Source organism: Pundamilia nyererei, unplaced genomic scaffold (assembly GCF_000239375.1).
Source record: "Pundamilia nyererei isolate P.nyererei 1_Seehausen unplaced genomic scaffold, PunNye1.0 scaffold00378, whole genome shotgun sequence".
In the NCBI taxonomy this organism is placed as follows: Eukaryota; Metazoa; Chordata; class Actinopteri; order Cichliformes; family Cichlidae; genus Pundamilia; species Pundamilia nyererei.
In genome coordinates this window covers 114,119-137,393 of record NW_005187779.1, presented here as the reverse complement: position 1 = coordinate 137,393, position 23,275 = coordinate 114,119, and the positions used below count along the sequence as shown (strand labels likewise).

The 23,275-nt window shown below is 42.3% G+C and overlaps 1 protein-coding gene across 1 annotated transcript in view; it reads right to left on the bottom strand.

Moving 5' to 3' along the window:
- Window positions 1-23,275, bottom strand: part of col22a1 (collagen, type XXII, alpha 1) — a 68,784-nt gene that overhangs the window by 7,606 nt on the left and 37,903 nt on the right. The window contains exons 29-64 of the mRNA XM_013915847.1: window positions 21,164-21,217; window positions 21,021-21,065; window positions 20,856-20,918; window positions 20,414-20,467; window positions 20,207-20,248; window positions 20,088-20,120; window positions 19,194-19,247; window positions 18,686-18,739; window positions 18,549-18,602; window positions 18,400-18,453; window positions 18,244-18,297; window positions 17,729-17,833; window positions 16,471-16,515; window positions 15,887-15,964; window positions 15,594-15,629; window positions 15,461-15,514; window positions 15,249-15,293; window positions 14,146-14,172; window positions 13,961-14,074; window positions 13,601-13,654; window positions 13,391-13,444; window positions 13,230-13,283; window positions 13,085-13,138; window positions 12,864-12,917; window positions 12,662-12,715; window positions 12,499-12,552; window positions 12,366-12,410; window positions 10,809-10,862; window positions 8,170-8,223; window positions 7,937-7,990; window positions 4,100-4,171; window positions 3,955-3,990; window positions 3,830-3,874; window positions 2,600-2,779; window positions 2,425-2,491; window positions 2,141-2,323 (exon numbers count right to left, since the gene is read on the bottom strand). Of these exons, the coding sequence (XP_013771301.1) occupies window positions 2,141-2,323; window positions 2,425-2,491; window positions 2,600-2,779; window positions 3,830-3,874; window positions 3,955-3,990; window positions 4,100-4,171; window positions 7,937-7,990; window positions 8,170-8,223; window positions 10,809-10,862; window positions 12,366-12,410; window positions 12,499-12,552; window positions 12,662-12,715; window positions 12,864-12,917; window positions 13,085-13,138; window positions 13,230-13,283; window positions 13,391-13,444; window positions 13,601-13,654; window positions 13,961-14,074; window positions 14,146-14,172; window positions 15,249-15,293; window positions 15,461-15,514; window positions 15,594-15,629; window positions 15,887-15,964; window positions 16,471-16,515; window positions 17,729-17,833; window positions 18,244-18,297; window positions 18,400-18,453; window positions 18,549-18,602; window positions 18,686-18,739; window positions 19,194-19,247; window positions 20,088-20,120; window positions 20,207-20,248; window positions 20,414-20,467; window positions 20,856-20,918; window positions 21,021-21,065; window positions 21,164-21,217 (2,233 nt within the window). The remainder of the gene's footprint in view (window positions 1-2,140; window positions 2,324-2,424; window positions 2,492-2,599; window positions 2,780-3,829; window positions 3,875-3,954; window positions 3,991-4,099; window positions 4,172-7,936; window positions 7,991-8,169; window positions 8,224-10,808; window positions 10,863-12,365; window positions 12,411-12,498; window positions 12,553-12,661; window positions 12,716-12,863; window positions 12,918-13,084; window positions 13,139-13,229; window positions 13,284-13,390; window positions 13,445-13,600; window positions 13,655-13,960; window positions 14,075-14,145; window positions 14,173-15,248; window positions 15,294-15,460; window positions 15,515-15,593; window positions 15,630-15,886; window positions 15,965-16,470; window positions 16,516-17,728; window positions 17,834-18,243; window positions 18,298-18,399; window positions 18,454-18,548; window positions 18,603-18,685; window positions 18,740-19,193; window positions 19,248-20,087; window positions 20,121-20,206; window positions 20,249-20,413; window positions 20,468-20,855; window positions 20,919-21,020; window positions 21,066-21,163; window positions 21,218-23,275) is intronic.

Genomic DNA, 23,275 nt, shown 5'->3' with positions numbered 1-23,275 from the left:
TTAACGTTAAAGGGATTGTTGGCTCAAAAGAGCTCTGACTTTTTGTCAGCCTGGCTACAGTGCTGAAGAGAAACCTGGGGTTGTTCTTATTTACTTCAATCAGTGATGAATAGTAAGATGTTCTGGCTTTGCGGAGGGCTTTCTTATAAAGCAGCAAACTATTTCTCCAGGCTAAACGATTTTAGTGATGTTTAGTGATGTCACTAGTATGTGTCACTGCCCTCTGTACGATGTGGGAGAAACGTGCTTGCACATGGACGTATAGACTGAGATGGACCTCATATCTTTACCTCCCTAACTCAAAGTAACATTACGGGTTGTATGAACACTGCTCGCTTCGTGTATGACAAGACTGCAGCCGTTCAACCGGGCCTTGTAAGGTTGGTGAAGAGTGTGTTTATTAAAGGAGAAGCACTGTGGAATTCCTAGTACCAGTGTCATCGGGAGTTTTTGACTGCAGCCTCCTCTCAACCACTGAATACAACCCACGTTACAGCAGGTCTAACTCTGTGTACCTCAAAGGAATTATTATCTGACATTCTAAATACCTAGATATTACTAATAACTGTTTTAAACTATATATCTCCACCACCTCTTCATCTACCTCACCAGCTGGCTAAACACCTGCCAGGATACAACAGAGTAGAATAGAAATATCCTTTATTGTCCCTCATTGGAGACAAAAACTGTACAGTTATTAAGTTTAATTAATTTAATTAATTATTAATTAAATTAAGTATTAAATATTAATTTTAAAAATGATTAAAAACAGAAAATAGAAAAAATGTGCAAATAGCAGCAGTGATATAAACAACTAGAATATAAACATCGTATTGCTTTTGTTGGGAGCAGTGATGGTTAAAAAGTCTAACAGCTGCTGGGAGGAAGGCAGCAATGCTCCTTTGTGCACCCATGATGCAGCAGTGTGTCACTGAACGAGCACCAGTTCTCCAACAGCTTCATGCATGGGGCAGGAGACAATGTCCGAGACTGATGCTAATCTGGTTATAAGCTAACATTATGCCAGCTAACTCACACTTTTACACCATATGAGAGTTTATTCACCAAGCGTCTGTCAACTGTAGATCCACTTCAAAGAAAGCTTCAGTAAAAGCAGCAGTGCTTTGACAGACATTTTCTACAACACCTCAAGAGCTCACCTCAGCATCATGTCATCGGACAGAAGTGAGCTTCACTGACTCATCGACTCATATTTCACCAGGTTTGACAAACTCCTCCAAGGTAAATAGTTGTGGAAACTCTAAACCTGGGATTGAGATGTAAACCGCGATCTAATAGCCTACGCTCACTCGATAAACTCCAGTGTTTGAGTTCGTTTGGGGATAAAAATGTAAAAATCACAAAATATTGGCCACATTTTTGTATTCCTGATTTGTTGTTTTGATATGATTAAAATGTGTTAAAATATAGTATGCACAAAAATGTTTTATGCACAAACTGCAATAGAAACTGAGAGGAAACGCAAGATGGCCAACCACTATGCGGCACAGTAGGTGTTAACAAAATTTACACTGTGCACTCACAACTGGAAGCTCCGTCCATCTTTTATATAAAGTCGCTGGTTGATGCACATTTTGTGTGGTCTGATAAGTCAGGCAGGAAATACTAAAACATGCTAGTGTCGTCATTTAGAGTAATTTAGTCAGGGATGTGTTTAGGAATGCTAATATGCTAAAATGCTCATTTTAATGCTAATTCGGTATTATAGAAGGTTCAAGGTTCTTTATTTGTCACATGCATAGTTATACAAGTATAACACACAGTGAAATGTAGCCTGACACGCTCCTCGACATGTGCAAAAATTGGGGGTGTAGAGGAAGAACATTATATATATATATACACACATATAGTATATACACTGGGTGAATGTGCAGTAGTAGCAGCAAGCAGGTGAATTCTGTACATTAATATGAATAGACATCTGACTATTTTACAGGATAGACAATATAAACATATTTAAAATTAAAGGAATTGAGCGCTTTATTTAGAAAGCGCTCAAACACCCAAAAAAATTTGGGTGTTTGTTTTGGAAACAACTAAACAACAATGAGCCGACGATCATAAGCAAACCAATAGCAGCAAACCAAACCAAAAAACATTTCTCTGAATCTTGTCCTACCCTTAGGGCCCATGGGTCCCCTGGGTCCTTCTCCTCCATTCTGTCCGGGCATCCCAGGTTCTCCAGGGGGCCCAGGGCGTCCAGAGCCGCCATCTTTACCCGGAGGGCCCGGAGGTCCGGGGCGGCCCGCTGTGCTTTTCACATGTGCTGGCTGCATCTGAGCCATGAGATAAGCTAATTTGGCTGGAAGCAGAAAGAAAGGTTAGCGTAATATATCTAACAAGGTTATTCTCATTGAACCCAAATGAACAAATATCTCAAAGGGTACCAGAAGAACGCCTCACCATCCAGCTGTTTGGCCAGCTCCTCCTGGATGAGCCGCCTCATCTGTTCCAGTGACACTGACTCTCCCTGGAGAAGCAGAGATGCTAATGAAAAATTATCATCTGATGGTGCTGTGCATACTGCTGTAGGGCCGATATTGTTTCAGAGTCTATTTCAGCTGGGTTTATGACTCACCCTGGGCCCTGGAAGGCCAGGGTTTCCTGAAGGTCCTTGTGGCCCTGGGGCTCCGATTTCTCCTTGTGGTCCTGACATGCCCATCATCCCCGTGTGGCCCTTCCTGCCAGGGGGACCAGGGTTTCCCGGCATACCTGGCTCTCCTGACTGCCCTTTATCTCCCTTTGTACCTGGATCTCCCTGGAACAGATGTCACCATGTTTGTAAATGTTTAGCCTCGAAGAACATGATCCCAAAGTAACCAGCAAGGCAGCTGGGCAAAAGTTAGTGTTTTTTAAGATGGTTGACATTATACATGAAGTGTGCATATTTAAAAAAAAACAAAAATACCCAAAACTAATTCAGATTTGTCTGATCTCTTCATTAAGATCACTTCCTCACACGATCGGTGCTGTTTTTAGTGTAGCTGTTACTTTTAGATTCTGACCACTCACTTCACTGAGAACGATCTTCTGTTACAAACTGAATCAATTTTTGTGTCCAAGGCACATCAAAAGCAAAATAATAAAACACACTTCTATTCATATCTGCACATAAGAGCTCAAATGCCATTTCACACGTTATTGGTGGTTTTGATCTAACAGCATGTAGACCTACGTATCATGACACCTGCATTGTTTTAATAAAATGGTGCAGACACCACGCCTCCATCCTCTTATCGCACACTTTAACACACTCCAATGTTCTTGCTGTCTGTGTCAGATTTGTTTTAAAGTGTGGCATTTAAAGCAAATTTGCCCTTACAGAGCCCTGTGTGGCTTTTCTATGGGCAACCTCACTGTAGACTGCCCATAGAAAACTGTGGTGGAGTAAAATGTTGGCCGGGTCTGTATGGGTTAGCCAACAGGTGAGCCAATAGGGCTGTTTATCAGCAAGCCGACAATGTGGACATAAAAAGGCAAAAATGCTATGGTCCACGTGTGGGCAGTGTGGGTTTGCCCTGCATTTACAGCCCCACAGTTCATACACACCCACACACAGGCATGTTTTCTATGCGATTATAGTGTGCTCAGCACAATAAAGTCATTAGTTTCCCCCTTATTTCTTTATTTTAAGTTTCTTTAAAGGATTTTGGGGGGAAACGTATAAATTCATTTCTAGCATATTTGTCTGGTTGACTCAAAATCCTGTGGCACATCAGTAATTGTCACACGCTGCTATAATGTGTAAGTGTGTATGTCGAAAGTGGTCAGCAAAACTGATTTGGTTTACACTCCTAGCGCTGCTCACCTTCTCTCCTTTGATACCGCGATCACCAGCTCTGCCCGGCACACCCTACAAAATGCCACAGACAAGTAAATGTTAGTGTGGATATAAAGATGATACGTCATCAGTTCTCTTTTGGAAAGTCTTACCTGTTTTCCTTCTGGGCCAATTGGACCGGGCGGACCCTGGAAATCAAAATAAAAGCTATTATTACCCACAGCTGCTCGTATTTGCGAGCTGCGATTAATCTTTACATCAAAACATGAATATATAAATAAATAATCTTGCAGTCACCGAGGGGCCTTTAGGTCCACTGAAGCCTGGTAACCCTGGATTGCCCGGCTCGCCCTTGTCTCCCCTGAGACCCTGTAGGACAGCAGAGACATGTTTGTCACATGGCACACTGTAGATGAGCAGGGCTGCATCATTACTGCAGATTTAGCTGCATTTCCTGCTCAGCATGCAGCAGAGCTCTGGATGAAATTTTCATAAATATTGTGGCTTGAAAACATTAAAATGCATATTTTCTAACCAACGCGTGGGCTCAAAGACAAGCTGCTTAATGCATCCACAGAGTGGAGAAACGTATTAATGCCCATTTTATCGACACTTTCTTTAAAAACATGCTGTATTTTAAATCTTTGATGTGCTTCTCTATCACCTCTGCTCCTCTCCACTCACTGCACCCCTTCCTTTTCTTTGCGTGGTAAATCTGACATCTGATACCATTTTGGTCGATATCTGACTCTTCCTCTGAACATCTCCTTCGCCATCCACTGAAATTCAATTCAATTCAATTCAATTCAATTTTATTTATATAGCGCCAAATCACAACATAAGTCGCCTCAGGGCGCTTCATAGATACAGAGATCACTCTCCATCTCCTTCTGTAACCTTTCTGCATTCTGGTTGCTGCCCTCTTCCCTCCCCCGGGCTGCTCCTGTTGATCTGCTTCCTCTGCTGACTGATATCATCGACTCCTCTGATAACTTCCTGCATATCGTCTGCCCTCCAGTTAGCAACATTTAGTCCACCTCCAAAGATACCATCCTTCAGCCCACAGGTCGGTGCACAGGTCCTGCTATTCCTTCCCACAGCTTATTAACATTCTCGTTGCACATGATACCGACACATAAGCTGATTTGATTTCAGCACGAATCACTAAACAAACGCTCTGCATATTTCAGCCTTTTCCTCAGTACTCTGACGTTACCAACTCTACGTTTAGCTGTGACATTTCCAATAATGTGACACTGCTTTACAATAAACAGGATTTATTTACCCTCAAATAAAGGTTTGTTTATCATACTAATGATACGGCATTTAAAAATGTCACTGCTGCGAGGTGTTTTATATCAATCATGATGATTTACTATTACACCTGATATTAAGGAGTAATTTAACACCAGCGTTTCACCTCTGACCACGCTCAGCATGCTCTCTCCTGTTTGGGCTCTCAGGTCCTACTTAGTGTATTTAAAACCCACGTATAAAAAAGGGCAGAGTACTTCTACGTGAAATATGACTTACAAAGCTGCCTTAGAGTTAGAGGAATGGTCTCTCTGACTGATGCTGATGGTTGTCCATTGGGCTTCACTTCAGCTAATTTGACTCAATGAACTCTGAAACATCTTTGTGTAGTTGGTGCTTTTTGAGGAACCTTCATTGTGTTTTGCACAGACTGTTAGTGGCTCTGTGTGTCTGCAGCCTATAAGGTTCAGAGGTTCAGTGCACAGAGGTTAACAGAGGTTATCGGCTAACACTAGCTTGCTAGTGTTTGTGCATAAATTTGGTGGCTGGGTTTCGCTTTTGGGAACACATTGCACATTGAACCTCTACGCAATGACTTTCAGTCACAAGGAGTTTGAATAGGTTTGGCACACGGAGGTTTGCTCTGACTCGGATTGACTGCAATCACTCACAGACAGATTGGTGAAGATTTACTAACAATAATGGTCACAGCAAATAACTGAGTTGTTGCAGGCTGGTCGCCATCTTCTAAGTAACCACATCGAAGGTGACTTGCACACTGTTGCATTAACTTTGGTTGTAGTGCAGTCTCCAACATCTGCTCTTCCTAGTGTTACTGTAGCAACAAGGACAGATGCTGGGACCGATTCTACATACAAGGCTTCTCTTACAAAGCAAGAAGTATTGTTCATATTATGGCAACAAAACCATCACCAAGAAACTACTGGGGGACATCATGGTGGCTACATCTATCTCCAGTAACACTGTGAGGAATCTTGGGGTCATTTTTGCCAGGATATGTCCTTCGATGCACATATCAAACAAATATGCAGGACTGCTTTCTTCCATTCATGCAACGTCTCTAAAATTAGAAACATCCTGTCTGAGTGATGCTGGAAAACTAGTTCATGTATTCATTACTTCTAAGATGGAATATTGTAATTCATTATTATCAGCTCACCCTAAGAGCTCGCTGAAACGCCTTCAGTTGATGCAAAATGCTCCAGCGAGAGTACTGACAGGGACTAGAAAGAGAGAGCATGTTTCTCCCATACTCACTTCTCTTCATTGGCTCCGTGATAAATTAAAATTAAAAATATCTCGTCACATACAAGGCCCTGAATAATCAGGCTCCATCTTATCTTTAAGACCTCATAGTGCTATATCACCATAATAGAGCACTTTGCTCTCAGACTCCTGCGTTACTTCTGGTTCCTAGAGAATTTAAGAGCAGAATGGGATGGAGACCCTTCAGCTTTCAGACCCTTCTTCCGTGAAACCAGCTCCCAAACTGGGAGCACGTTCCACAGAGGACAGGCCTGAAAGCTGAAGGGTCTCCCTTTCACAGAACCAGCTCCCAAACTGTCACTCCTGAGCACTTAGCTGCACAATCTCATACACACACACCTTCATACACCAAGGTTCTTTTTGCACATTTCTATTGCACTGTCTTGGGTCCACATCGTTGTCTTCTATGTAGTGTTGCACTGCCTTTGTTTTTTTGTTGTTGTTTTTTTGGAGGGGGAAGGGTTGCAATTTTTGCACATTGCACTTTATGCAGTCCTGTGTTGGTTGTCTGTTATATGTCATATGTAGCACCATGGTCGTGTAGGGATGTCATCTCATTTTACTGTGTACTGCACCACTGCACATGGTTGGAATGACGGACACTGTCTCTACTTTTAAGATTAATCAGAATGAAAGTTTTAAGCTTAAACAACTAATAAAGGTTACTTAGCTACTCTGTGACAAGCTTAGACTGAGTCTCTGCTGCAACTGAGCCTGGAAACACAGTTCAGGAAAATATGCAAAGGGAATTCATTTAACTCTGATATCCACTTGGTAAGATGCTTAACCCTCACAACTGCTTCAAGTGAACTCTGAATGTAGATTCTGATTACAGTCAATTATGTTCAAAGCAGTTTAGAAAGAGATCATTTAATGGCCAGTTTGAACAGGACTGATAATTACAGCAAATGAAACCTGTTTAGCGTTCAAGTGCTCATTTGAATATTGTTTCCTGACAGACTCAAAATGTAAATGTGAACCAATTCTTTAACCGATAGCTTTCTCACTGCTGGCTTTTCTCCAAATCCTCACACACTCACATTTTCACTGTAAAATCATCCCTGAAGGAAACCTTGTGAGCCAGAGTTGTTTTTCCCCTGATATCAGGCACTCTGTGCAAAACCTTCCAATAACCTTGGTTGCATTCTGCATCATCAGACAATTCAGACCTTTTGTCACCAGAGACTCAGCTTAGGCGTGTCTCTGTGGGTGCGCGTCAAAACACAATTACTAGATGAGTCTTCTAGAAAATGACGATCACCTGATTCATTTGACTTTGAGGGTTTCTTTTCTCCAACTAGCAGCAACCCGGCCAACTCCCTTCCTCACTCAGGGGAAAGTGATGTTCCCTCCCCAGTCAGAGCAACATTGATGTTCCATCAAAATCTGACGGCTCATTTCTTCAAAAAGTCTCCTCTTGCCTTCAGTTTCATGTACGCCTGTTCTGCTATCACTGAAAATACTGCTTCAGCTCATTCATTCTCTGGGTGCTTGTCACAGAGTTAAATCAGGAATACGTGCTTCTTACATCAAAGGTGAAAAAACAGTAAAACTGAATGCAAAGATTTTGCAGAACAGGAAGAGGAAACTCACCGGTGTTCCGGGGAGACCTGATTTTCCTGACGGTCCCGGTTCACCCGGCTTGCCCTGGGATACAAGTTAAAAAAACAAGAAGAAGAAAAAAAGATATAATGGAAAAAAACTGATGAGGAAGGGCAGTGAGAGAAACAGCTTGAGTGCCACTTTATGTCCCTATCTGTCAGCGTGACACCGTGCTGTCTCTTCTCTGCATCAGACAGCCATGCCAGTGACTGAAAATGACTCACCGGCTCTCCTCTTGGGCCTAAAAGTCCTTCTGGCCCTGGAGGTCCCCGAAGACCCTGTAAGAAGACAGCATTAGTACCCTGCATTCAAACTGGTTGAATGAATTTTATCGCATCTTTAGGCCAAAATGGGGGCCAGATGCTAAATATTAGCATCAGTGCAAAACCCTCCGTTCTGGAGTGAGCGGCATCTTTTCATCACTACAGTAAATGTGTACTGGCGGAAAGATGAAGATACTTATTTCTTTTATTGCTCGTATTATATACTGTATGTATTTTATTTTCTTCAGCTGTTTAACATTTACAATTTACAGCTGTTTATACCAATTTTTTTTTTAAAAGCTCTGATTGGTCCCCAACGTCGCTAAAGCAGTTAATATCAGCGCAAGTGAGTAATCAAAGGTGAACAGTGCCAGAGATTTAGGTCCATTCTATAAGGTGTCACTGGCTCCTCTATAACACACGGACATCAACAAACGCTGGATTTCGTTTTTTGAGATGCTCTGCCAGGACTTTACTACAGCCACATTCAGTTGTTGCCCATTTCTGGGTCTTTTGCCTTCAGTTGCTTTGTTGGGTTGAGATCAGATGACTGACTTTGAGAAACTCTTGTGTTGCTTTAGCAGTACGGGTCAATACATTACGAAGCTTTGTAAAATTACTTTGTGCAGCATTTGCCTGAATCTGAGCAGAGAGTGGAGATTAATCACATTCTGAAATACAGTGTGGACACGACAGTATCTACTGCTCACAGAAATATTGTTGCCGTTTTCTTGCCTGTTGGACAAGTCGGCCGTTACAGGCCTCTGATTTATGCAGAGCGGTTTATAATAAAGCAAGCTCAGAATTCATTTAGTGAAAAGCTTCCTCAGCCTCTTTTAGCATCCGCCTGCAGAGCCTGCATTTGATGGGAAAAACCACGCTGCATCGCCACGTTGTAGCCAAAGAACCGCAGGTGTAAACACCAGTTCTTACACTGGAGCATGCTTTCCAGATTCAAGTAGCATCACGTGTAGCATCAGGTCATTCATTTGTGACCTGGCAGTTTGAGCTGCACTCAGTCGACTGTGTTGCTCAATAGTGAAAGAAACATGCAAAGGGCTCATTTGATCTCCTTACGTAGCATTGCCTTACTGGACCGCAGCCTCTCCTGTAGGAGGCTGTTAAATGGGAATTGTTGTTGTTGTAGGTGAAAAATATATTCTTACTTCAGGAGACGTGAGCTGTGAGAACATTCTGTCTCATTGCCTCACAGCCAGAGGATCAGCTTGGTGAAAGAGGTTTTTGTGAAGTGCTACTGCACACCGTGCCACAAGAAAAATGGGGGCATAACAATCCTGCAGTTTCTGAGTGTATGTGCGAGTTTTCACTTTGACGAAGAGAGAAAAAACCCCCCAAAAAAACCAAAACAACTCTCACACAGTGTCAAAAGATAAAAACGGCACTGCCACGACTTGGCCGCAGTCGTTATAAAAGACATGATTAAAGATGCCGGTGATGGTGTGCCAGGAAGAAACTTTTTTATTATCTGCATTCCCTCAATCAATACATCTGCTTCCAGACAACATTAATGATCACAGTCAAGAGCTCAGCGACTGAGACAGAACGTGCTGGAGGATTTTGAAGGGGGTGACAAATGTTTACAGCAGGGGGGATATCAGAGAGCTGCAGTCGAGGCATTATCAGGGTTTATTTGGGGTTTTTTCATGTGTACATTTATTTCCTTTAAATGTATTGTCTGTTCCTCAGTGCGCCATAAGGGCTGAAAACTGAATATAATAAAAGCTGCATTTTTCCTTGTGGTGCCCCTTTCTGTATATATGTACAGTGCTTAATAAATGAATGAGAGCGTCATAAAAACAAGAAGAAATCTGTCAAACGTGTTTATATTGTTATTGTCATGATCTCTGGGTTTTGATTTTTCTGGAATCACTGTGTTTTCCTTTTCATGCTTGTGTGTTGTGTTCAGTTTTGCTTCCCCTGTCTTGTTATTCCTGATTTGTTCTTGTTCAGCTGTCTCCGCTTTCTTAATTACCTTCCTGTGTATTTACTGTGTCTGTCCTCCACTACCCTTTGTCACGTCCTCTCCTCTCGCAGCGTCTTCCTCGAGTTCCACGTTTTCGCAGCTTCTTCTTTGTTTGAGTTTGTGAATTATTGAGCTTTAGGACAGCAATACAACTGTCTTTTAGTTTATTCTTTGTCTCTGATTTCTGCAACCGTGTCCCACACGACCTGCCACACAGCTGTGTGACAGTTATTTATTAGGAGAGTAACTGAATTTACATCTTTACACCTGAGTTTGAGTCAGCACTCAGAAATTAATCAAGCATAACATTCATTCACTAAAAAATGTTCAGTTTAGGAATGCAAGTAAATTAATTGGCAAATTATTGGCAGTTTCGTCAAATAATAATAATATTTTGGGGTTTTTTTTGTAAAACAGTACATTTGAAAATTTCTAGAAAACTCATAAACGATAATGTTAAAGTTAAAAAACTGCACATACTGGTTGCTAATTCCCACTACTGTTAGTTTAGGGCAGCTGTGTGATAAACCTTAGCCTGAGTACTTCTCTAAAAAATGCATTAAGCACTTAAAGTAGAAAGGAAGGAAGCGAAATTTGATAAAAACCCTCCACATACCTCTTTCCCAGCTTTACCGTCACGTCCAGGTGATCCCGGCTTTCCATCTTCTCCCTGTGCCACATAACAAAAAACATCAACTAAACAAAGAGAGAATATGAAGGTTACATTACGATGACTCATAATGTAACCTTTGCTGCTTATAAGAATAACACAACACTGCAGACCAGAGAGCTTCCTGTAAGAATCTATATGATGCTTCCAGACTACGCTGAGACATTCTGCACTTGTAAAATCTACTTTCAATTTTAAGATTGAGTTTAATTTACATGGAGGTGATAATGAAGGGTAAGTCTCGTGTCTACGGCAACAATTCCTCTAATAAGCTGTCTGCAGAGTGGCTGCAGGGCGAGGAGGCTGCCTGCCTCGCTGTGACTCACTCAGACTTGTCTGTAATGAGCCATGCTATTGGTCACGGGGCTTTGACAGAATCCAGAAGAAAGCAGCAGGTGCGATGAGTTCAAAAAACAAAGGTGAGCCTCTGGGCTGGTGTCAGATATGAGGTGACGGTGCAGTGCGGCGAGCTAAACAGCGAACGTGGCTGTGTGCTATACCCTGCACCCCTGCTGTGAGTAAGGCTGTTGAGTAACTAAGTAACACTCCTCGCCAGTTTCACACTGCATGCGTTTGTGAGCAGTTGAGAAAGTGACGGTGCGGCAGTTTTCAAAGCCACCAACGACGACACTCGCGGCTACATTTGTTGTCCTTTGTCGCACCGTCACTGATTATATTTGCATGTTTTACTTGGTTTTTCTTGAGGGTAACATGAATGCAGCAAGTCTGCACAGACACCAAGATTATTTTGGGTAGTTGTTTCAGGACCCATCACGCTGTCTGGGAAACTGCACACCTCTTCAGGAAAAAAAATGCTGTCACAAAACATAAATAAAACTGCACTGGTGCAGATTTTCTGCTTTTTTGCACTGCCAGAATCTCAAAATGGTTTTAGCTCGCATTTTTAAGGTCAGCTGTTTATGCGCAACGTCTTGTTGCTGGAATCTCTCAGTATTCTTTAGTCGTGGCATTACAATAGTTGATATAGTCTGTAATGCGGTGGGTTATTTTACTTTGCTTTAGGAGTCTGATACTGCATGATAAAGGAAAAATAGCTATGTTTTAGTTAAACTGAGGGTTAGACTACCAGGCAAGCTCAAGATAGCCAGCGTTTCTTTGTGGTAACTGGCTGAAAGAAACCTTAAAGCCTCAGTAGGCGACAGTATTGCAACGGTGGTTATCAACTTCCTTACGTTTCATGTGTCAGTTATTCAGTTAAGTGGAAAAGATAATAAACAGGTATAGAGAAAATGAAAAATGTCTTCAGAATTATCCATCATGTCTCTATATGTTGCTCTCAAAAGCCAGATGTCTTTAAACTGGTATTTTGAAGTTTTCCTTTGGTCATTGGCTGCGTTTTAATCATTATGATTTGAGTCTTTGTACCTGACCATTCATTAACACTGACCTATAACTCCTTCTCTTTCTCCTGTAATGTCTCTAACATATTATTCTTGTTTAACAGCGCACCTCTCTGCTCAAATACATTAAAAGCAAACCAACCTTAGTTCCTGGAGCTCCAGGTTCTCCTCTGTGGCCTTTGAAGCCCTGGTTAGAAAGAGAAGGTGCAGCGAATCAGTCACAGCAATTTGCATATCACCAGGTTCTTCTATCAGATCTACTGCTGGCTACTTACAGGGAGTCCCCTGAGCCCTGAGTTTCCTGGGGGTCCAGTTTCACCTTGTTTGCCCTGAAAGGAAACGCCTTGAGTGAGCAAATGTGTATAAATAAATACAGACAATATCTTCCAGTTAGTGTTCAAACTTTTTATGCTCTGTGGGTCATTTCCATCAACTTACAGGTTCTCCTGGTTCACCTGGTCTGCCATCTTTTCCCATTTTGCCAGGCTGCCCCTGTGATAAAGGAAAACAATTATTTAAGGTCTGCAGCGCCAAAGACCCAAAGGCCCACTTATGGTTTTATATTGTTGCCTAAAATAATCACAGCATCCAGCAGGAACTGCATATTCATGATGCTTTACGTTCTAATGATTTTTCTTACTATCAAGCCAGGAAGCCCTGGTGGTCCCTGGATTCCTTTGAGACCCTCTTTGCCCTGGTGAAAACAAACACAAAAACGGGTCACCAACAAAAAAGAAATGATTAATAGCCATTATTACGGCACAGGACGGTGACCTACACGCTAGAGGGAAGCGGGTTGTACAATAATGACACATGGGTAATGGGCTCTCTGAGCAGAAAGTACACAGGGTGCTAACCGACCTTTTCTCCAGGGGGTCCTGGGGGGCCCGCAGGCCCAGGCAACCCATCGTTACCCTGAAGAGGAAGAGACGATGTCAGTGGAGGTCAATATTCACTTTTCACGTATTCTGACAATGTTGTAAACAAGGCTGAAACATCGACTTACAGGTGTACCCATTAATCCAGGAGGACCTGGATGACCAGGAGGCCCCGGGTGACCCTATTAAACAGATAATGGTCATTAAAATCGAGCTGAAGACTTTGCATTGGATGTTTCTTCAAACACAGCGAGAGGAAGGTTGGAAATGTCACAGTGGAAAAACACACCTTGTCCCCTTTGTCTCCGGGGTTTCCAGCAGGTCCTCGATCACCTTTTACACCCTGTGGTGACAAAAAGAGAAAAGCATTTGGTTGGAAAAACGTTAGGCTTGAGAAAATAAAGTTAAAAATATCTCCCTAACATCTGAATGATGTAAAAAAACAAAACAAAACTGATTGAAGCAGCTAACAAGTTTGGCAGTAAGTGAGCACACATGCCTTTCCTCCATCGGCTCCGGGGGCCCCTGGAGGTCCGGCTAGTCCTGGCGGGCCCTGCAGTGACACAGCAGACCATCAGTCTCTGTCCGAGCCAACAGTGGCGAGCACCGTCGCTGGTTGCTAATCGCTCACCGCTACCCCCCAGAGGAGGCCGAGCTAATGATGCAGACAGAGCCTCGCCATCCGTCACAGCAGGTGACGGATGGCGAGGCTCAGACCTCATGACTCACACAGGGCAGCAAACACACACTTTATAAAATGTGCTTAAATACATGCTTTTACATTATAATAGACTTTAGGCAAGAGAAGTGAAGTGAGGTCATTCACTTTAATTATGACATGTTAATAACTTTGACCCACTTGGTATCCATCTTCTCCATTTTTCCCAGCAGGTCCCTGTTGTCCTTTATCTCCTGGGATTCCTGGGAGTCCAGGTGGTCCCGGTGGTCCTGCAGGGCAGTCTGAGCAAAACTCCTAAAGATGGCACAGACACGCTGTCATCAAATGATCCACATATCAAATCATATCAAATAATGGCGTCTTACCTTTGGGTCAAAGTCTGGGGCTTTTCCCTGGGAGACAGAAAATAAATGAGTTAATGGAAACAAAGTAACATCAAGGGATCTGTGCACAAGCCAAAATTGTGTCCAAAAAAAGTATCACATATATATAGAATATAAACATCTTGCTCCAAAATGAATGCTGCGTTCTAGTGGACTCTCAAGATTTCCAACCTCAACTTTAAAACTAGATTCCAGAGTTTTATTCCCATTTCCCCGAGCTGCAGCCAGAAGCTGACCATTTACATTACTGAGACTCTAAGGTTGACTTTAATCTTTAACAAGAATAAAATGTAGCCTTATAAAGTTGGTAGAATGAACATGTTAGCAACTGATCATTCAGGAAACACAAAGCAGCATCCATTCAGCCGTGCATCTGTTTCCTGACAGTTATTTGGGTCCAGGTCGTGGGGGTTGCAGTCTAAGCAGAGGAGCCCAGGTCATGGCCTCCAGGTCTTCTGGTAAGATACTGAGGTGACGTCAAGGCAGAGAGGACACATAAGATGCCCAAACCACCCAAACTACTCTGAGCCCCTCCTCAATGACTAAGTTCCCTCATCCTTGCTGTACAGCTACACCTGAAAAACCTTCAGAGGAAGCTCGGTGACACCCCCACAATCAGTCACTGCAGTCAGCGTGTGGCCATCAAACAAGAGCTGGATGCAAACCAAGGTTTTAGACCGACGAGCAACAGGCCTGATGCTTTGTACTTACTTTGAAACCCCCATAGAAAAGCCCAAAGGACACTGCATGTAGTTTTCCAAACTCCCGAGCATGCTCAAACAGCAATCTGAGTAGTAATTTAGTCTCTCTCCAATATTGCTCTCATTTTATGTCTATTTTGTTTCATGTTAAAGTCTGAGAAACATATTTAGCTGCTAAGCTTAGGCCTTTTTAGAACCTTTTCATGAAAAAAAGCTGCGACCAACAAAAATTGCTCTGATAACTCACATGATCCTAGTGATAGTGACAGGACAAAGTGTTCTCATATCCCGCTTTATATTTAATGCATGCACTAAAACTAAGCAAACAGCTGGAGAAACAGAAGCTCTGATGTAGCCTGGTGTTCTCTCGCTGTGTGTACTTACAGGCTCTCCTGGTGAGCCCTTTTCTCCTGGCCTTCCTGGCAGACCCTACATTTGGAGAAAAAGCCACACATTACATTTTCTATCAGCTGAAGATCACAGGCATGCATCAGCATCCACCAAAACTGTGGTTCACTGCAGAGAGTTATACAAGTCAAGACAAGTGAAGCATAAATGAACTTATTTATGAGTAAATATTTCAGTGTTGGACTTACATTGTGACCTGCTGGGCCTTGAGGACCAGCGACACCTGGTGGACCCCTCAAACCCTTAAACCCAGAAATGCACGTTAAAGACGATACAATACTAGCATGGAGTTATTTAAAAAATGCTTCAGTAAATATTCACCACAGGTCCAGATGGTCCAGTTTGTCCTGGAGGTCCCTGTAAACAAGAGTCATGGTGAAGTTTGTGGCTAACGTTAAAGCAACATTGTAAATCTTCAGGATCTAGACGATGAGATGTTACATTTCCAGTAAAGTGTTACATATTTTGGCATTAGAGTTTATCTTTGGTGCTTGCAAGCAGAGAAAAGAAATTAAACAAAAATACGATGGGCATTAACAACACTCTGTCGCTAACTTAGACGGGTTACCAGTGATCTGAAGGTCAAAAGGATGACTGTGGCGTGGTGTACGTACCGTTTGTCCTACTTTGCCTTCTCCTGCAGGACCCCTGTCCCCTGGTAACCCAGGTTCTCCTCTTGACCCTGGTTGACCCTGGGACGAAAAGAAAAAGCTAAATTTATTTCACCCTCCAGCTGCCAGTATGTTTAGCTAAGGTTCTGGCGCACTGCATTCAGCAATGATTGCCAAACCCAGAAATACAACTTTTTTCTGAGTGACTGGGGGAAAAATGAATAAAACAAATACAATCTAAGACATTTCTGTAGTCAGAAGAGAAAACGTCTCGGTGATGAGGGTGAGCAGTTTGACACCATAAATCCACCAAATGCCCCTTCCCAGCCTCACGCGTGCTGAAACTTTCACATCAAGCTCTTCACAACAAAGAGGCAGTCATAATCAGAGCGACGGTCACAGAGCAGTGGACACGGGAATTGCTTTTGTTGCTTTCTACAAAGATGAATTGTTTTTTTCCTCATTCGGGCAACAACAACTAAAAAAAAGGACGTTTTTCCACATCAACAAAAGAGCACCTGTGCATGATAAACCGGAGCAGCTGAGGAGACCTAGAAAACTCTTACAAACTTCTGAAATGACATTACCTTCAGCCCTGGGGGTCCTTGGATTCCCTGTGGCCCCGGGTCTCCCTGTAATACCACAAATAAAATTGGTTATTAACCAAAATATTGCAATTAAACATCTTTGAATAAATCATTTATGGTCCACAAAGAGCTCCTATTCTTCATGCACGTGACTGTATCGAGGCCTCAGGGCCGCACCTGGCAGCTGTAAAAGAAGTAAAAAGAAAAAAAGGGGGAGTGAAAACTGCTGTGAGGCAAATCCGTTGTGCCCCTCTGCTGTTTTAATGTTATATGTCTTAACAATGTCCTTCCTGTTTGCTCTGCCCCGTCAGCAAGACGGCCACATGTTTGGATCACGGTGAAAAATGATGAAGACACGTGTTGAGCTCCAGCACAAAATGTGCCTACTCAGGCTTGTTTTCTGCCTCATACAAGTGCTCATATTACGCTGCGGTTCAACAGGCAAGGAGATGTTTACAAGCAGAACACATGTGGAAATACAAAAGACTGTTCTGAGGCACAGTCACACGGGAGAGGTAATCCTAACCTCGATAAGCATACATTTCTGTTGTTAAAATGCAGATAGACTTCATAAGATTTGCCAAGTGTCAAATAAAAAGAGAAAATAATATGGTTTGGCAGTGTTCACCAGGATAATTCTCCCAGACTTTAAAGCAGCTGAAGGTAAACTGCTTAGGAATAACAAATAGGAAAAATGAATAAAAATTCTATGCAAAATTCCTTAAAACTGCAGTTCTTCTAAAGGCCACTTGAGGTTGGCTGCAAAAGTGAGTCAGCCTCCAACGTTCAAATACCAACTTCAGCCTTGAAAACTTGTTTACAAGCCAGTCATGCACGTCTTTAGAGGTGTAGCCAGTAGCAGTCGGCTACACCTCTTGTCTGTGTTTGTGTCTTCTGACCATTTCATTTGAATTATTGGAAAAATATTATGGATGCTATGTAATAAAGCCCTTACACAGAGCCTGTGCTCTAATTTTAGGTGTTTTTTGTTTTTGTTTGTCCTCTTTCTAACTTGTGTTAGCTGGCTCCATGGTGTAGCCTTTGACAGTATAAGAGATGGATACAGCTGCCATGGTGATGGAGATGAAAAAATCTTAATGTGATACAGAAGGGCTGAAATCCAGACAAGTTGATCTATTCTAATCATAATTGTGGCACTGTCCTATAATATGATATTGTATTAAATGACTTTAAATATCATTATATTTGTAGGATGAACTACGGTAAACATTCAGTAAATAACATAGCTGTGCCTTACATTTTGTCCATCTTTCCCCTTCCCTGGTAGTCCAGGAGGTCCAGGCAAACCAGGCTCTCCATGTGGTCCTGCGAGACCTTGTTGTCCTGGTTTTCCAGGTTCCCCCTAAAATAAATAATGGAATAAAAAGATTCTGCTTTTGTCTCTCAAGTCAGCAAAGCAGATGCCTCAGATACTTTTTTTTTCTGTTGCTCTGGATTCTGAAAGAGGTCAAATTCAATTCTATGTATGATCATTTATTATTTTAAATCTCAGTCTTATAATTATTATACACCTTGTCCTGCATATTAAAACTGCAGAGAGAGTACAAAGAGCTCTGAATTGCTACTCCTACATGTAGCTGCTGCAGCAGGATTCAAATGAATTCACAAACTGAAACAATGATGGAGGACATACAAGGTCACTCTTTTTCTCAGCAGTCTGTTTCTCTGCCAATACCAGTCTCAGCAAAGTCCTGATCCTGTCAAATCACACCCACCAAATACACTCATGGATTTTAAACATAAGTGACTGACCTTGTCTCCTCTTTGTCCAGCTGGACCTGGAGGCCCAATAATTCCCGGTATGCCCTAAAACATAAAGATAATTCTTAGCTTAATTTAATAATGTGTAGTGTAAAGTCATAGGAAGCACTTGCAACAGACATAAATGATCAAAAAGAAAAGACTAACCACACTTCCTGGTAGTCCACGGGGACCCTGAAGGCCAGCTACGCCAGGTGGACCCTGGTAGAAACACAGAGGTCATCGTCATCCTCTATCATACAGAAAACGTAGCGCTTGGTGTTAAAAAGTGAATCCTGTTAGATGGAACTACTTACTGGGTCTCCAACACGCCCGGTCTCTCCAGTGAGTCCAGTCTCACCCTTTGGGCCCTGGAAGCAAAGCAGCTAATCAGAGATATTCCAGTCGGAATGACTGTAGCTTAAAACGAGTGAGGAGATAACAAGCTTTGTACCGGTAGTCCAGGTGGTCCCTTAAAACCTTGCTCACCAGGTAGTCCTCTTGGACCCTACAGAGAAGATGCATTAATTTAAAAATATATTAAAACATTTCTCTTAAAGCGTTAAAAGGGCTACTCTAAAAACGAATGAAGAATAGTGATGATCCTAGATGAAGACTTAAGACTTACTGTCATATGCTGCCTTAAGAATATGAGTCTGTTAATTCCAGCACATAATTCATGTTGCCTATTTAATGCTAAATATACCAGTGCACTCTGTTCTGCTGCACCTAATATACAATATATCAGCAAAGCAGAGAGAACAGAGATTCAGGGCACTGCATGACAGTGTCAAATATTTAATTTACTTAGCCAATTAAGAGAAGTCTCGGGAGCTCTCTCACTGTAACAGGACATCCTCGCTGCAGCAACGTCAAATCTCTACTGGCACCTAGTGGGATCCTGAGCGTATTGCTGGTTGAAGCTTGGTTATGTAAAAAGAGGAAGTGAAAACTAAACTCACCATCTCTCCTGGTTTCCCTTGTTCCCCTTTCTCTCCTTTCTCTCCAGGTCTCCCCTTAAGGTAAAAACAAGCAATGAAATAAATGGCAAAAATGCAGAAGATGAGAAGAGTAAGAACAGTGTTTATACTGATCAGGCATTATGACCACCTGCCTAATGTTGTGTCTTTCCCCCCTTTTTTCTGCCAAAACAGACCTCGCTGAGGCATGGACTCTACTAGACCCCTGAACATGTGCTGAAGGTGTGATGAGGTATTTGTTACCAAGATGTCACCAACAAATACTTTAAGTTGTGTAAGTTGTGAGGTAGCATCTCCATGAATCAGCCTTATTTATCCAGGACATCCAACAGATGCTCGGCTGAACTGAGTTCTGGGGAATTTGAAGGTCAAGTCGATGCTTCAAAGTCATTGTTGTGCTCCTGGAACCATTCCTAAACCAGTTTTGCTTTGTGGCAACAAACAGGACAGTCCATGGCCCTGTCACTGCTTCACCACTGTTCCTTCCTTGAACCACATTTGATAGACACTGACCACTGCAGACCAGGAACACCCCACAAGAGCTGCAGTTATGGAGACGCTCTGACACAGTCGTCATAATCTGGCCCTCGTCACACTCGCTCAAATCCTTACACTTGCCCATTTTCCCTTTTTCTAAAATGTTCACTTGGTTCCTAATGTATCCCACCCACTAATAGAAGCCACGATGAAGAGATAATCAGTGTTATCTGCCTCACCTGTCAGGTGTCGAATGTTCTGTCTGATCGGTGGTATATAATATGTAAACATGTTTATTTATTTATTTTAAATCAAGCAAATTGAAAGAAAGAAACAAAAAAACAGCCATTCTTCACGGATTTGATTCTGGAGTTTGTGAAATAGAAGAAGCGTACTCACAGGTTCACCAGGCTCAGGAATGACGTTTGCAACCTGTGAAGAAGAAAGCAGGTGACATGTCACCACATCTGCACTCTATTACAGTTAATGCGCACACAAACAGCAGAAATATTACTCACATTTCCCGGAATGCCCGGCGGTCCCATAGCTCCCACTTCACCCTGAGGCAGGAGACAATATGTTCAGAGTCTGGATGCTAATTACCTTATTACAGCTAATACTGCAGGACGACCATTAGTGAGACAAATGCAGCAGCGTTCCTCCTATTCCTTCACTTTATTAAGGTGTCCAAAATATAAAAGTGGTTCCGGATTTTTGTTTTTTACCTTGTCGCCTTTTTCACCTTTTGGCCCAACTGGTCCTGTCTGTCCTCTCTCTCCCTATGGAAAACAAAATATTCATTTTTTAAAACAGATCTCAGATATTCATCCATCCATTCGCTTCCGCTTATCCTTTTCAGGGTCGCGGAGGGCGCTGGAGCCTATCCCAGCTGTCATAGGGCATATTAATGCATATTAATACAGGGAAGTAAGAACTTTATAATTGGAAAGTCAGTCGGTCTCAAAATGGCATCTGGGAACAACCAACGGGCCCCAAGGGTTCCCAGGAGGTCACCCAGTCCAATTAGGGACATTCATTTTACTGGAGCTGACTTTAATAGAAATGGTTACATAATGTACAAAAGTGAGGTAAGGACAGTGCCCCTTGTTTGCAGAAGTAAATCAGAGATATAGCTGTGAATGACTGTGAAAGCTTTGAGAAGCTTACCGGCACGCCTCGGTCACCTCGTGCTCCAGCAGTACCTAGCTGTCCAGGAGCACCAGCTTCCCCCTGGAAAAAAAATTAAACATTTCAAAAAATATGCCAAAATAAAATGTATCCCATAAAATCCAAATGCCAAATAAACAAAAACGAAGGCAACTGTGAGCTCACTCTCTCCCCTGGAGGTCCTCTTGGTCCAGGAGGCCCTTCGTCGCCCTGCAGAGAAAACGCACTTGTTAACATGGCGGTTTTCTGAATAAATAACACAACAAGCACAAGCTCAGTGTATTTCTGGGTGAGGTTAATCACGTCACCTTGGGTCCAGGCTTGCCAGGAAAACCATCTGCTCCACGCTCGCCCCTGAGCCCCTTTAGAGACACAAGATTATAATTTAGATGTCATACTTGCAAAACTCGTCCCAGCCAAAAGCATTTTCCAGGCATATCACCAGCCCCGTGGCACCAATGAGCCCACTGTTTACCAACCAAAACATATTTTTTAAAGTTTGCTTGTGGTTTCTGTGCAACTTTTCTTTTATGAGGAAGCAGAGTTCGGATGAGCAGCCTGGAGCTCGCCTCCAAAGTTGCCCAACAGCCACAACACACACAACTCTGCACAGAGTCTCACTCCATGTGAAGAATCTCCCAATCAAATGTACCAAAGCCCTGAGATTTGCAGCAACGGTAAAAAGAGAAGAAAATACTTGTTTTCTGAGGTTTTGTGATTTTGGATTTGTTTTGCTTTGTCATTTTATCTTTTCTCATCCATGCGGACACTGCAAAGACGTAAGATTTAACTAAATTTATGAATATGGCTTCTTTAATTGATAAGTGTCCCAACACACGTAGCTGTAGCTTGTAGCTATCTGCCTGGCCTCATCTTTGCTAATTCAGTTCCACTGTGTTTCTGCTGTTGGAGAGTTTGCAATGTAATGTAATTATCTGGCAAATGACATGATACAGCTCATCCAAGAAGCTTGTGCTTCAGATGTGGTGAGAGAAATTACAGTATTTTATTAGCCTGTAGCTTAGCGCTAATTAACAGAATGTGCTAAATAATACACCCATATATTTATGGATGGAGTGTGGTTGGTTAGCATCGTTCAACTGCTTGTTAATGCAAATATCAAACCAGCCAATAACCTGGAAGCACCTCACTGCATTAAGCCATGTAGTCAAGACAACCTGCTGAAGTTTAAACTGAGCATCAGAATGGGGAAGAAAGGTGATTCAAGCAACTGTGAACGTGGCCTGGTTATTGGTGCCAGATGGGCTGGTCGGAGTATTTCAGACACTGCTGATCTACTGGGATTTGCCCACACAACCATCTGCATGGTTTACAAAGAATGATCAAAAAAAGAAAAATATCCAGTGAGCAACAGTTGTCTTGTTTAAAATATCTTCTTGTTGTCAGAGCAGAATCGCCAGATTGCTTTGAGTTAATGGAATAGAATGGAAATAACCTTTATGTGTTCCAGGAGCAAAGTGATAGCCATGTGCAGCATACAGATTCACACAAACGTAACGAATATAACATAAAAAACAATAAATAAGAGTGTATGGGGCAAATTTAGAGTGCTGTACAGTTATTAAAAATAACACATTCAGATTCAAAGACATGTTGAGTAGGATAATTTACAAAAAGATGTACAAAAAGTGCTGTAAATGTAATTCAAATAACCAATTATTACAACTAAGGTATCAGAGAAGAGAATCTCTGAACGCACAACATGTCAAACCTTTGGTGCAGAAGGATTAAAGCAGCAGGAGACCAGTCCTGTCAGCTAAGAACAGGAAACTACAGTTCACACAGGCTCACCAAACTAGATCACAGAGGATTGTGAAAACGTTACCTGATCTAATGAGTCTGAATTTCTGCCGTGACATTCGGATGGTAGGGTCAGAATTTGGTATAAAAACATGGAAGTGTAAATCTACCTTCTATCCACTGCCTTCTTCAAAATATGCCACAAGGAATTAAAGCTATTCTGACATCAAAAGATGGTGCACATGGTACTAGCTGTGTCACTTTTAAGTCCAAAAGGCCAGTATGACTGTTACCACCTGCAAAAGCTGCTTAGCTATCGCAGCCCAGTCACAAAGCTTTCAGTGCACATATTTGTGCTGTTGTTAATGCCGGTGGTTTTGAGCTTGGACTTCAGTCAGCAAACTGTTAATGACTTTTTAAAGTGTTGACGACTGTACACCTCTGCACTCGGTGAACCCAGCTGTGGACCCTAAATGCTTCCACTTTGCAATACCACTTACAGCTGAGCGATGGTGGGCTCGTCTTACAGCATCGTACTCAAATTCAACAAGCTCCTTAGAACCATATATTCTTTCACAAATGTTTGCAAAGGCAGACTCCATTACTGCATGCATGGCTTGACTTTATACACCTGTGCCAATGCGACTGGAAACACCTGA